At 42.4% G+C, this 14,567-nt stretch overlaps 1 protein-coding gene across 1 annotated transcript in view; it reads right to left on the bottom strand.

Annotated features, from left to right (window-relative positions):
* The window catches only part of LOC141479791 (visual pigment-like receptor peropsin), a 32,437-nt gene extending 22,359 nt beyond the window's left edge, over positions 1-10,078 (bottom strand). The window contains exons 1-2 of the mRNA XM_074169102.1: positions 9,958-10,078; positions 968-1,173 (exon numbers count right to left, since the gene is read on the bottom strand). Coding sequence (XP_074025203.1) covers positions 968-1,173; positions 9,958-10,078 — 327 coding nt within the window. The remainder of the gene's footprint in view (positions 1-967; positions 1,174-9,957) is intronic.
* Positions 10,079-14,567: the final 4,489 nt, after the last annotated feature.

The following is a 14,567-nucleotide window of genomic DNA, read 5'->3' as shown; positions in this document are numbered from 1 at the left end:
ATTAATCAGTCTTCAGTGGGAAGTCTTCCTCTCTGGGTAAACTATGCCTTTGTGTTGAAGGGGAGGTGACATGAGTTGTAAAAATGCTTTCATCTATGTTATACAATAGTTCAACTTCCTCTTAAGAAAAACCAAAAAAACCACCAAAAAAAAAGAAAAAAGAAAAGAGGATTATTTCTCTCTCCCTTTTCCTTCATCATGATCTAACTTATACCTTGCTGTAGGCAATCCTGTCATTTTCAGATTTTTGACTCCCTCATGAAACAGACAGTCACACTTAGTATATTCTCACAGATGTTACTGAAAGCACCAGGAAGCCAAGCTTGTGCCTGTCTGTCCATGGAATGTATTTATATTCTGTCTATGCAGATGTGTTTCAGAATTAGCAATAATAACATTTTCTGAGTTTTCCAGCAAAAAGCTCCCTCCAAGTTCAGGAATGACTGTGCCATAAAGTCAAGTCACTCATCCTACCACAGGCCCCGGACCAGCAATGAATTTAGGGGTAAGATTTAAGACTAATGATTGATTTAGTACAAGTAGTTGCATTCTAAAAAACATGGGTATACCCAAGTGCTGGGTGGAGACTTTGCTCTACACATCTTGTCAAGTAGGAGTCTACATTGCTTTAAGTCAATGTTAAAGTGCCAACAACCAGGTTAACTTCAGGGGACCTGAAGACAAGCACATCCTACACCTTAGTTGTCCAATATAAGTGGGAGCTATGACATGAGGTAAAAAAACCAAACTAGTAGAAACTACTGCAAATATCTTAGACAAAAATCACTGAAAAAAAACCCGATCAAATACACAGATTTATGGGTGTAACAAAAAGAGAACACTGTCCTTTTGGAAGATCAGCCAGTATTTCTTTTCACTCTTGTGGCCTTGACTAATTATTTATATACAGCATTTACACAGAAATAGCTGAACTTATTTTGTCTAATTCAGTGTAATCTAGTCTTACCTGGCAGGTCCATATTGAGGTGATAATGAATCCATCATCTCTGAAGACATTGAAGATTTCAATGATCCCCCGTGAATAACCAAACACAGAGATACTAGCATCTGATACTGCCAAGTTAAATGTGAGGTAGTCGGTCGGCTGCAGAAGATGTCTTTGTTTATACAGGACAAAAATCACAATGCTGTTTCCAAACCAAGACAGCCAACCTGGAAAAAATATTTAAAATCCATGAAATCAAAAAGCAAATAAATCAAGAAGAAGTTCAGTGTGTAAATGTGAGAAGTCTCTTCTGAAACTATGCTTTTATACCACTAGAAACAAATTAAACTAGCTTATCCACTGGAAAATCTATGCATGAAGCCTCTTTAAGTAGCTGGGTACTTTTCAGAAGCAGGAACAAGTGAAAACTCTGGGAATAAAACAGAACACAACATGAAGAGCTGCTGCCGCCTCTATCAAAGATCCACTGTTTAAAGGCCTGGATAAGTTTTTTGCCCTAAGTGAGCAGATGAAACTCATGAAACGTAACTCATGGGGAAAAAAAGGAAGGAGAAAAGATTGGTAAGGTGGAGTAGAGACAACAAGAAAACTGCCAAAAACTGAAGCTATTTAGGTACATTGTATACAATAATGGGTATGGAAAATTCACACACACAGCCTGAGAGCTGTTTTACCAGTCCTCTCTTGAGAAAGTGCTGCCTTTTCCAGCTAATATGATTAAGTTTCTTCTCTTAGAACAGTCTAGAATCTCCTTGCAGCAAAGTCTGTCCCAGTTGGGAATATTTTCAGTAATACACCCATTAATCTAAACAAAGTGAACATTTAGAGCAGACCTTTCAGAAGCTTTGAAGTCTTTACTTGGTTATTTATTTATTTTTAAGGAAAGTTGTGTCCTCTCCAGGACTTACTCTCCAGGAACAGAGATGCCTGACTTCTATGCGTCTAGTTACATAAGGAAAATGCAAGGGAGATGACTGCAAATCTGGTGAAAGTCAGCCACTTATTCAGTTGGAGAGACCCAGGGTTTCCAAATGTGCCCCACCCATCAGTGCTGGTCCTTAGTAGGCTGCATCCCACTTTTTGGAATGATGTAAACACGCGGAAATAAGAGACTTCATAAAATGTTGAGTCATAAGTATCAGGCTCAGTGCTGAAAATGGGGCTTAGCCAGTGGCTCCAGGGTGGCTGCCGGAGTGGGGCTGCACAGCAGGTCAGGCAGTGCCCCGCTCGTGTTTCCACCCCCCCAAACCCACTCTGCCACTGCCAGTGTAGGTGGCCTCACTTCACCGTGGCAATGTGGAGCAAAACACCGCCTCTTTTGAGTGCCTGCAGCCTAGGACAGGTTTAGGAACTCAGCAGCTGGTGATTTTTGTTTCCCACAGTTGATGCCAGGGTACAGCATTACCTACCTGGTGATGGAAAAAAGCCTTGATCCTTAGCCCTCTATCCAGGCACGAGCCGTAGATATCCCAGAGTGTGGGTGCTGCATATAGACATAGCAAGAAGCGAATACATGCACTGGAAAGGGATGTGACACGACAGCATTGCACAGCACCTCTGGTTATTCAAAGGAGTTCACAAGATGAAAGATGGCTGAGGGGTTTAATATTGTAGCAAGAGGGCAGCTGCCTTCCTTCAGGAAGCGTCAACAACCCCATGTGTCAGGAACTCCGTGCTTCTCCGCTGGGCTGCCTCCGATAGGAAGGCTGCGCCTCAAAAGCAGGGGCTAGGGAGGAAATTGCCTCTGAATCTCCAGTCCACCTGAGTGTATCATGAGCTGAAGTGAGAGGTTAGGTACTTACCACCCGTTGAGGTGCTGCGGGTAGTCTGGAGTGGGAGGGGAGGTGGTTGATGGGACAATCTCTGTATGACACTATAAACTGCTTTTTCTGCAGAGCAATTCCCTTTTCATAGCATCTCTCTGCAAAGCTGCCACTCTGCTGCTGCTCTGGCGTGCTTAGCAAATGTACGTGGTTTACCAAAGTGCTTCTGAAGTGGGGAGAGCTGATGTGTCAGCCTATGGTATTAACCCAAAATAGTCACTGGTGCAATGATAGATAGATAGATAGATAGATAGATAGATAGATAGATATCTGTATCTCAGTGTATCTCATTATAAAGATAAGATCAAGAATAATAAATACATCTTATTCTGGCCACTAGGTGACAATGTTTCTTAATTGAGTCTCCTTTCCAACAGCCGCATGCAGTTTAAGTCAGGAATTTTGTCTGACTTTTGTGTGAGTCTAGGCATTATAAAAAGGCACAGCAGGGGCCTGGAGAAAGAAGGCTTTGGGAATGCATCAGGATAGTTTGCAATGCAAACATGATAGTCGTGCTGCTCGTGTACTTCAGCTCTACCTTCTGTAAGGCAAGGTGGTCTTCAAAGCAGCAGGTATGGAAATATTTTCCCTGTCAATATGAAGACACAGTGCTAAAATGGCAGGCAAAATAAAATGGCACCTCCTTTGTAAATAGCAGGATTTTGTCAAAGCAGCGTAATGGATAGGAAAGCTACCCTGAAAATGTCATTACATATGCACTTCCTGGGAACATACAGAGCAAATTCCCCTGAACCTGCAGGGGAAGGGAGTTTTCAGTTTAAGTATCTTAAGGAAGGAACTGAGTAAAAAAATACACATATTTTAGATGGAAGTGACAGAGACACAGGATTTGTGATCATTTTCTAAAACTACATTCACACCCTGAGGGTTGGGATGAGGGAAGCAGTGAGGGAGATAAAGTTACAGAATGAGTATGATTTCTGCAGGTAGGCACAATCGTTTTAACCAAAGCAGGTAGAGAACCTGCACTGGCATACCCAGTCCCTAAAACGTCTCATCTGTCTGGGTAGTAGACCATATTAACACTGTGATAAAAAAACTGGAGGAACTCGATTCTCAGTAAACCGTGGAGTAACAAAACCAGTAGTCTCATAAAGATGCAATCAGCCAGAGCAGTGACTATGGGACACTGGATCTCCGCATCACCAGGTGGCTGTGCTGGTCTGGGGCTGCTGACTATACTGGCCGATTCAGTTATTTTATTTTTTAAAAAACAACCAACCCCAATCAAAGGAACACCTCAAACCAAACAACCTCCATCCCCCCTCCCCAGAGAACACAGTAGGATAAAAGGTTGCAAATGCAGTGCAGAGGAAGCACAGCAATGGCTCTGACACTCTCAGTGAGGGCAGGGATCTCCTCAACTTCTTTGCAGGCGGTATGTGCCTCAGGGTAGATCACAGGCAGATCAAGAGCCCGGAGAGAAACCTCTGAACTTCGAAGTGCTATAAGGCATTGGTGTCACCAGGTGGCATCTCAATAAAACAGAGGATAGAAAAGAAAACGGAGTGAAATAATTTCAATTTTTTTTGCAGGCTGCCAGCAATATTCAGTCACGAGAGTATACGAAAAAAAACCAAACACCAAACCCAAACCCAAAATCTATCCCCAGCATCCTCAGGTAATTCTGGTGAGAAAGAACAGATTCCAACTGAGATCAAAATGTGGCTGAGAGGAAAAAAACCCAGCAGATAGGAAGAAACTGGGCACACTTCTAGCCAACATGAGGTCCAGAGAGGAGCTACCACATTTCCCCCATAAGCTATAATGTTGTCTGATATGGGCTGCTCATCAACAAGAGATGCTGGCCCTTCTGAAGTGGCAAAACACACAGATAACATTCAGTTACTGAAGTTTGTTAACACAGGGCAGGACAGAACAGCTGCTGTGAGACTGGCAGTATCAGAGCAGAACAGGTTAAACGAATGTTGATAAATGCTAAATATTGAACAGCTAAAGAGTCATCTTTACTCCTCAGACACCCACAGAAAAATACTTGGTACCAGATTTGCAAACATTGGGAGTTAGAAGGAATAGGATGGACAGCAATATTTTAAATATTGTATTGCTCTTATATAATTCAGTAGCAATCCTTCCCCTGGAATAACACTCCCTAACGGAGGATTTTAATCCACAGATGTCAAAAGTGCTCCACAAAGGATGCTGGTGCTGTTACCCATGATTTCTGGGGGAGGCACAGGAAGGCTGCCAAGCAAGGTGGTGGTAGTCAAGAGCCTAAACCCTGTTGTCGAAGTCCTGTATCAGCCTGCTGCCTGCCAGCCTGTGCAAAGAAAGCGCTGAAAAAGTAGACAGCAAGAGTGACTAAGGTTATTGAAAAATCTTTCTGCTGAAAGCGACTGGGAACAGTGAGACTGTTTAGCTTCGGGAACAGCTAAGAGCGAACACAACAATTTTACAAATATTTCTGCCAAATCACTCAAGCCTGAGCATTCAGACGTAGCCTCTTTTTCTCTCATATATCTTTGAACAAGTGGTAAACACCTGAGGCTGCTTGCAATTTCATTGTTAACATTCAATTTACGTTTTTGCAGAGTTAAATTTGGTACAAGGGAACTGATAGCACTGAGCTGGTCATTCACATTTCCAATAGGTGACTGCATCTGCGCCCAGCTAAGACAGGTTATTATGCTTTGTACTTAGACTTGTTCTTATTAGATGTTGCTGCATGGCCTTAGCTTGTAAAATCCGACAAGAATGAATGAGAAAAATGGGGGTTACAACTCACCCATCTGCAGTTTAAAATATACAGGGAACCTTAAGTGGAAGAATTCAAGAAATGAGAGCAAAAGGTGAAGGCTTAGTGTCACTATGCACGCTATGCCTTTCCCTCAGCAAATAACCTTATCTCTAGGACAGAAATTGGATTGAGCATCTAGATATAGAGCAGGCATGAATGAAGTCAATTACTGACTCAACTACCTATACACAGGCATAAATGTCTACCCGAAGAGGTTTGCTGTAAAAGATTTTCAGCCTAGAAAACTTTAAAACAGTGATACATTCTAGTGAATTTGCAGAGCTGTCATTAACTATTGCAACTGTGAAGTGACCCTGCTCCGTTTTCAGTCTTTGCTGCTAATTATACATACACAATATTCTATCCAGGGCACATTGCCAATTTTGGCAGGAAGGAGAAGAGTCATCATGTTTTAGGCTTGACAAAGCGTGGAGAGATTATTTGTTCAATAAATGCAATCATTTTGTGGATGAATGTTTTATTAATAGCTTGTTTCCTTTCCCACCTTCTCAGATTTATCTGTCAAACAATGTCCCAAAATAATGCTCATTCTGTCACTTGTCAAATGACAGTTTACTGTTACCGTTCAGAAACGTGTGCCATTTAAAAGCATGTTTGGGTCTTGTGGTCTGTGCCAGCTTTCTGATGGGACTGGTAATGTTCTCAGCGTGCCTTTCTGATATGAGCACTCACAAAAAGTTACAACTTGTTCTCTAACAAACATTCTCTCATACTGACTTAAAATTTCCTTTTATGCCATACATTCATTTTAACAGGCCCGGTTAATTGTGAAACTAGGGAAAATGAGAACAAATTGTGAATAAATGCAGAAAAGAACAATTAACTGAAGAATTCCAATTAATAATTATGGAGAAAAAAAACACCTTTGTTTTTTTTCCCCCCATGGTCTAGTTTGACTTAGCTAGCAGCTCTGGACAGTACTTTTAAATCGCACCTAAGGATTTAAACTATAAAAGGGTTCTCCACAGTACTATACCACTTAGGGCAAAGGCAAAAAGGGGTCAGATGTAATGCCAGCAACAGGACAAGCTACCCCGCTGTCTGTCAAAGACAGTTCTGAGCTCATGGAAGGGAAGGATGGAAACAGAGCACTGCCTTCAGAAAAGGGATGCTGACATGGCCAGCCTAACAAAGGGGAAGGCAGTGGCAGCTGGTCCCTCTAAGCAACTGTAATAGCTCACTGCTGTGGGATCACCATTGCACTTCCCCCCCCACTTTGCTGGTCCCCTAGCCAAAGCACGAGCAAGGAGAATGGTGGCACAGTGACTTGGATGTCAAGAAGCAGTGCAGTGATCTCAAAATCCATCAGCATTTACAAAATGCACTCTTATACTTTGATGCTGGTTTGCTTGTGACATCAGCATGCGATGCCTTTTCCAGAACAGGCTGTGAGCTCAGGTCTCCGTATAGTATTCTGAGAGCCTCTCTATCTGGATCTGACAGCTTGGCTGGAGTATGATATATAACAGATACATCAGTGTCCTGTCTGTCAGGCATGTCATCCGTGCCACCTGCGACACACGAGAATTTCCAGAAGGGGACACACAAAGAGGCCTCATCTCAGCAAAAGGAGTTAGATCATGGTTCTTGGATATTCACATCCTCTGTCAAGATGTGTGACAGTGGAAAGACTTGGCCAAAGATAGTTGTTTTTTTTGGACTTTGTCCTGTGAAGGTGAAGAGATTCAGAGATCACTTACATACATTCCTTTGGTGTTGGAAATGTACATCAGAATTTGCAAACAAGCTGCACTAGTATATTTAGATTCAAAAGAGAAGAAAACATGTAGAAGTTACAGAAGTGTAATCACTGAAGCTGTTTTCCAAGGCATCAGTAACCAAAAGTATGAAATATGAACATCTTTAAGACTTTGTGTAAGGAAATACTATAGAATCCTGCAAATATAGATTGTCTTTCCAGACCCCTGAAAAATGCAGGTATGGGAAAGTAACACACGGACTGGCATTTGTCCTCTGCTGCCAGAAGGGCAAGAGGGTGTTTGTGTAACAGAGTACTTTGTTCTGTCACATCACTGCTCCCCAGACTGAGTAATTGGCTTACATAAAACTAATAGTTGTGAATTGTTATGGTTGGTGCTTGCAGAAATGCAGCAGAAGACCTTTGAGGAGAAAAAGACACAGGGAATTTTCTCATTTATGTATTATGAGCAGATTTTTTTCAAAAGTTCCTATTGCAAAAAGGTAAACCTACCTCCATCACATTTTAACCAAGTCCAGACTACACTTAACTTGGAGTAGTGCTATTACTGGTTATTATATACTCTGCTAGAAATACAACTTGAATTTTGAATCTGGAGGTAAGTTTCATGAACAGCAGTTATGACATGCCAAGCACTTGTAAGCTTAGCAGAAAGATCTGGGGCATTCAAAACCCAATAGACATACAACCTAAAAGCTCAGGTGCCTAGGTACTTTAAAAAGTATTTGCTAGAATATGTGGGGTCACCATTAGGAAGCAGCAGAGGAAAACACCTCAGTTGGTTGACAGATGAAAAGTTTGAACTAACAGCGTGATGCAGAGGCAATACTGGGAGGGATCAGTAGAGCTGGAGAAGTGTAAATATTAATGTGAACAGTGATGCCAAGACCTTGCTTGGATGCTGTATTCAGTCCTGGCTATAAGTTTAAAAAAAAAAAAAAGAATCCTGGTTGGAAAAGACATCATAAAAGGCTGCTAGGATGCTGGGATGACAGGGGAAAGGATATTATGACAGGAGAGAAATAAATAATAATAATAAAAAAACCACCAAATCAATCAACCAACCAAAAAAACCCCTAAACCCTCACTTGCTTAATATAGGAATACAAAGGTTGACCACAGGGCATGATCATTCCTCCAGGAACACAGAGTGGCTGTAGGACGTTAATTTCAGGCAAAGAAAAAATCTCAAAAGAAGTGACAAAAAGGGTGTACGGTTGGTGTGATCACTTTAGCTAAGAATTTAGGGAAAGGCTCCTACCCAACAGAGAAACAAAATCAGGAACAGGCTGTCAATTGGAAGAGGGGTAGCAACACCAATAAAACCCTGGCCAGTCACATGAGAGAGCATGATAGCTTCATAAATGAGATTATATATTGTCACAGCAGGGGACTGGCCTTGCTGACCTAAGATGTTCTTTCTAGTCTTAAGTGCAACTGATTAATTCATTAGCTGATGGTGCAGCCATTTCCCAGCCATTCATGAGGGGATACGCAGATGTGAACAGATTGGGGATAAATTGGAACAACATTGGTTTATCTTGCGGCCACTCTTCTAATTAAGTCTCTTAAGACAGAAGCCATACATTTTTCTACTAAAATTTTTGTTTTTACTCTAAACACAACTTCTCTCTCCCTAGTTCCTGTAGGTAAAAAAAAAAAAAAAAAAAAAAAAAAAAAAAGTATCATGTAAACAATGTAAAATACTTTGCATTTTATATTGTACCTTCCATAGGCCTTTCTCAAGCATAAGCTGAGGGCTAGGTAAGCTACTTGCAATATGTGATAAGCTTAGAAAAAGAAAAAAAATCTGTTCAGGTCAATCATTTAAAAACAGAAACATTTTTGTATATGCTGTTTAGAAGAACAGATCTAATGAAAATTCAAGAAAACCTAACTTTTATGTGAGGTTTTATTGTTGGAAATTTTGATTACCTAGCAAACCTGCACTCTTTGAAATTTCATAAAGTTTCCTTGTATCCTGCAACGAGTCTGCCCCAAACAGACGATATTTAAACAAGCAAAGCAAAACTGTGCTGGGATCAAAGTGAGTTCATATTGGTTGCCATTTGCAAATCCTTCTTATACACTTACAATAGGTGTCTTGCAACAGAACCAAAATAAACACATGGTACTGTGAGGGCTAATACAGGATCTAGTATTTGGATCTTTCATAGATCCTGTTTGAAGAAGTCTATTTCTATGTGCAGCAAATGTTTAAAGCAAGAGCAGTACAAATGGTTAAAAAGTAGTTTAAAACTACAGAACCATATTTTCTGTCTCTGCAGGAGGCAGTTGTAGGATGCAAAATGACTGTCAGCAGTCAAAACTCTGGAAATCACAGAACACTAATTCAGTGCTACTGAGACATGAGAAGACGTAGAAGTACTATGTACTTTTAAGAAGGTACTTTTTTTTCTTCCCATATACTAATTTTAGTGAACATTAGTTAAAAGTTTATAGGCTTGACTTTTTTTCCCCCCCTCAAGATTTATGCATTGATTATTAACCTTTTTTTAACAAAAGAGAAAGAAGTTGCATTTTCTAACAACCTGCTCCATTAGGGATGAAACCCAAATGAATTACTTTGAACTTTATATCAAACTCTATTTAGGATCTTTCTTTCAAATCCAAACTGAGTACATACCTAAAGCCAGTAGGTAGAAACCTATGATAGTCTCTCCTTGCTCTGTTACAGCTGCCTCTCTGCTCAGAAAACTGATGTTGTTGTTCCTCCAGGGTGCCTGTGGAGAAACCTGGACAGACATTTTCAGCGGAGCTTATGACCCAGAAATTACCCTTTCCCCAATATGTCCTGATGAAATAAGATGGTCCCAGCCTTTTCCTCAGTTTCTGCTCCCTGTATTAGAGGGAGCTCTTCAATGAGACTAATGATCTAAAGAAGGAAATCTCAAGGGGCAGGAGCTTTGCAGCCTTCTGACCGGTTCTTCTTCACTAATCCTATCTATTAATACAGTCTGTGAATCTGCAGCCAGCCCAAGACAGCAGATTTCCTCATATCCTTATTACTGCTACGTGGAGAAATCTTTAATGAGGAGCGTGTATCTGACAAAAAGACGACTTCCTTTAAAATAGGGTGATACCACATAACCTACAGGCTCAGAGGCACACCCACAAACATAGTGCATATTGACGTGTTGCTAAAATAGCCATACTTTTGCCATTTTGTCTTCACTGAAGAGCAATGGAGTTTTAGTTCAAATGAAAGATGGAAAAATCTCACACAGATTAAAAAAAAAAAAAAGGCACAATAAAAAACCCAATGGGTAGGTGTCGCTGCCCGAGAACGTGAATAGCAGAAGAATAGCAGAAGAAATCAGCTATGAATTTACTTAACCAGCAGGATAGTTGCTAATATTAAAAGAAGGGAAGCTAATTTTTAGTACAGGCAGAGGAAAAAATTTTTAAGTCCTTTGAACCAACTGCTAAACTTTCTCCAATTTAGTACACTCCAAGTATAGCTGGATTTTCCCGCACTGTTGAAAAATGAGATCTTGTCTTGTTGAGGAGATACATTACATGTGATTTAAGTGTGTCAGTCTGCACTATTTTTAGACTTTACTGAGGTATCGATGACTGTATTTCAGATATGGCCCCTCTTACCAAACAGGTTGTAGTCATAATTTAAAAAATTGAGTCTGAATTAATTCATCTGGAGCAGCAAAGTTTGCTGTAAAGCGAGCCACACACTCTTACTGCATCAAAATCCCTGTGCCCCTCTCAGTGCCCTGACCGGCTCATCCCTTCCCACCCCAGGCAGCAAATCAGCCCCAGTGGTGGCACCCAGCCAAAGGAACCAGGGCACTTCACTGGGAACCTCCTCTGTCCCCAGGCCGGTTTTGTCCCTCTTGAGGGTAAACTAATTCCTCTCGTCAAGCTTTCCCTGTGTTTGTTATGACAGTCTCACCACGAGAGAGGGGAATAAAGGAAATGTGACAAGAATAAAAGGGGAGAGCAATCATTTCCAGTGAGAAGAAGGGAGAAATAGCTGTGATGTGGTGAAAGATGGAAGCCTCTCACTCTCCTGCTAACAGTGAGGACAATGACCCACACACTCACTTCACTGAAGTCCCTTACAAGGGTGCTAGGTCATCCATCTCGCTCTTATGGGTCACTGGGGTGCTGCTCTCGCTTTCTCCAACTTACAGTCTGCAGCATGGGTCTGGCAGCTCCTACAGATCCCATTTAAGCAGCTAAGTGGCCTGATTTTCCCAGCCGCTAGCCACACCCTGCTGACTTTTTGTAGAGACATCTTCCTAAGTCTGTCTAAAGACAGCTGGAGTTTAACCCTGACAAACTTCCTAAAGCACGCTGCTTAGTGAGACTGTGACCTCTGGTACGTACCAGCTCAGTGATAACAGTGTTCCATGAAAATGGCCCTAACAGTGCTCTCAAAGCCAAAGTCTTTCATCGCTGTGCTCCTCCAACAGTCCCAGGTTGCCCCCAGTATTCTCACCACCACCACTACCCTTAGGGCATCGCTTGACCACACGGCACACCCCTCACAAGGCTGTCTGGCATGCCTGGCGTGTGCGGCCTTTTCTACGCTGTGGTGCTGCTGTCTGAGGTTGCCATTTAAGCGCCCTGTGGTTGCCAGCAAAGTCCTGGATGTGCTTAAGCTTTTGCAGGGAGCACATGCACAATCACAGCTTTTCAACACTGAGCTACAGCAGCCATTTCTAGCCACTTATCTCTCTGTCTGTATGAGGATCGCTAGAGAGCGGGAGTTCAGTTGTGCCTGAAGACAGTGCTCGGACATCCAAAAATGCTCAAAATGACTCACAACAAGTCCCAGCAACATCACCTATTCTTCAGGACAAGGAACTTGGGTCAAAGAAGAGGCTTTCAGCAGAGAGCCCATCACAAAGCCTGTGTCCACGGATGCTCATGATTTCACTGGAGTGTATTTCACCACCTACCAAAAGAAAGATGGGGAAAAGGATGACACTTTGCATTAAGCAAAAAATAGTCTACCTGGTCCATGCTCCCTCTCCTCACTTGTTGAGAATGAATCAGCCACCCAAAGGCCTGCTTGTGGGACAAGCCTCTGGGTGAGAACCCTCAGCCTTACGAGAGGGAAGAGAGCAGCTCCTCGATGAGTTTCCTCCTGCCATGAGGCACATCTCACCCCATGCAGGTCACTCCTGCTGTGCAATCAGGACCTGGTGTCCTGGAACAGGGTGTTGATCCCAACCTTGCAGGAAGCCACACTCATGACAAGTACAGGGAGTGCTGATCTACACCACAGGCAGTGCTGAGGTGGCAGAGCATGTTTGTTAACCACTTCCCCTTATGCACAAGCAGTTTTTCCATGGCATTTGGCACAGGTCCGCACTTCCAAGTCTGAGTTTGGCTTCTGTTGTCATACAAACACCAGTGCCTGTGACTCTGATTAAATAGGGACAACCAGTGGAGAGTATTTTTCATGTAAGCTGTTCAAGGAAACTGTGTGATTTACATACACGTGACCTCTTTAGGCATAAGCACTTTAAGTGCTAGTAAAGTAACAATAATCATTATTTCCCTTTTCTTACAATAAAAAGCAAATCATATTATTTGCCTTGATATCCTGAACTTAATCTTGACTTTTCCCAGCTGCAAGTTTCTTTTGGTTTCATGTAAATACCACAGTTCCACATACACTTCAATACAACTTTCCATTTCAATAAGAAAGTCTTCTGCCAACCCTTGCATCTTGCAATAATAGTGAAATTAAAAAAAATAGGGGGGCTTTTGATATCAAGGAGAAAAAAATAATAATCAGAGTGAACTGCTCTCCATGGTCAAGCGTCCCTTTTGATGACATTTTTCCTCTCCTGGTCTTCACACACTACACTGAGTGACTAATATCTTGGCCTCTTTGCAGTTTTCTCCTTACTCCCTCCGGTGGCATCCTTCAATAAAGGACAGAGGCTTTGCAAATTCCTGTGGTTTGTTTCATGTGTCTGCAGGTCACTGTACTTCCGAAGGAGAGAAAGGCTCCCTCTGCAGATTACAGTCACCTTGTTTCATGTCTCTCAGTGCTTTGGTGGTGACCAATTTACTGGCCTCACAGAGATTATCCCCGAGTGCCTCTACTATCTTTACAAAGTGCTTTGAAAAGATTAGAGCACTATATGCTGCAGGCAGTTCTATGAAAGGGAGAAGAAAACTAAAATGCTGTGGTGGTAGGGAGAAATTTCTGTGTTCAACATAGCTATGAGTGTGGGAAGGTATGTGAAAAAAAACTGCTTTGGACACGACAGGACCCTAGAGTTCCCCTTTCCTAAATATGCAGGAGCTACAGGCTGACTCCACAGAAGGGACACAAGCCTTACAAACATGCCTTGGGAGACTGATGCCGTGCCTCCTGCTGTACACTCCCTCTGCTTGCCCAAACCTCTCACGTGTGGGTTTCTCCCTGCTGTGACCCACTTGCCAGGTACAGCAGAGCCGGGTCTCCCGTCAGCTGCGGGAAGAGAGGCTGTGGTAGTACCAGAGACCTGGCTGTAGGGTCTTTCTCTCAGCAGATGATCTTACCCATGCCCTGCCAAGTCAGGCAGGGAGCAGGCACACACCCATCCTGTGGCTGACCCACAGGTCTGGGAGGAGGAGGAGCAATGCCCATCTGAGCCCAAGGTCTCAGTCCTCTCACAAACTGCTCTCCCCAGACCTTTGAGGAAGAGACTTGTACAACCGGCACGAGCAGACTGGGGTCAACCCTGCACACCGCCCTGCCATCTGTAATCTAATGACCTTACTGACGCAAATAAAAGCAAAAGTTGGTTTTTAAGACCCATCAGTAAGCCACATTTTCATGTCTAACAGAAGCTGAAACTTCTATGCTATATATAAAAGAATATAAGAAATGAATACTCATGGCTGCACTTGAGGGTTTAATGCAGCTGTTACTGGAAGGTTAATGAAGGAAGAAACCATCTGAAATCACCGATACCTCAAGATACCTGGTTAAAATGAGTGATTAAATGACCTGGTTATGACTAAACTAATGACTAACACTACAGGTTAATAAAGCCAATTTTATAGATACTCCGAACCAACCAATGGTCTCTGACGCGGCAGGCAAAGCCAATTTAGATCGGATATAAACCAGCAGGTAGCCCCTATTTGGGCTGCTAAAAAAGTGCAACAGCCTTTTAATCCCTATCCACCTCTCTGAATGCTTTCAAAGAGACATATATATACCAGCACAATAAGGCGGGTGTCACAGCAGCATCACTGGCCCGAGAGACTCAG

The sequence above is a fragment of the Numenius arquata genome, chromosome 2, assembly GCF_964106895.1.
Source record: "Numenius arquata chromosome 2, bNumArq3.hap1.1, whole genome shotgun sequence".
Taxonomy (NCBI): domain Eukaryota; kingdom Metazoa; phylum Chordata; class Aves; order Charadriiformes; family Scolopacidae; genus Numenius; species Numenius arquata.
The sequence above is the reverse complement of the archived record's forward strand: the minus strand, read 5'-3'. Positions and strand labels throughout refer to the sequence as shown.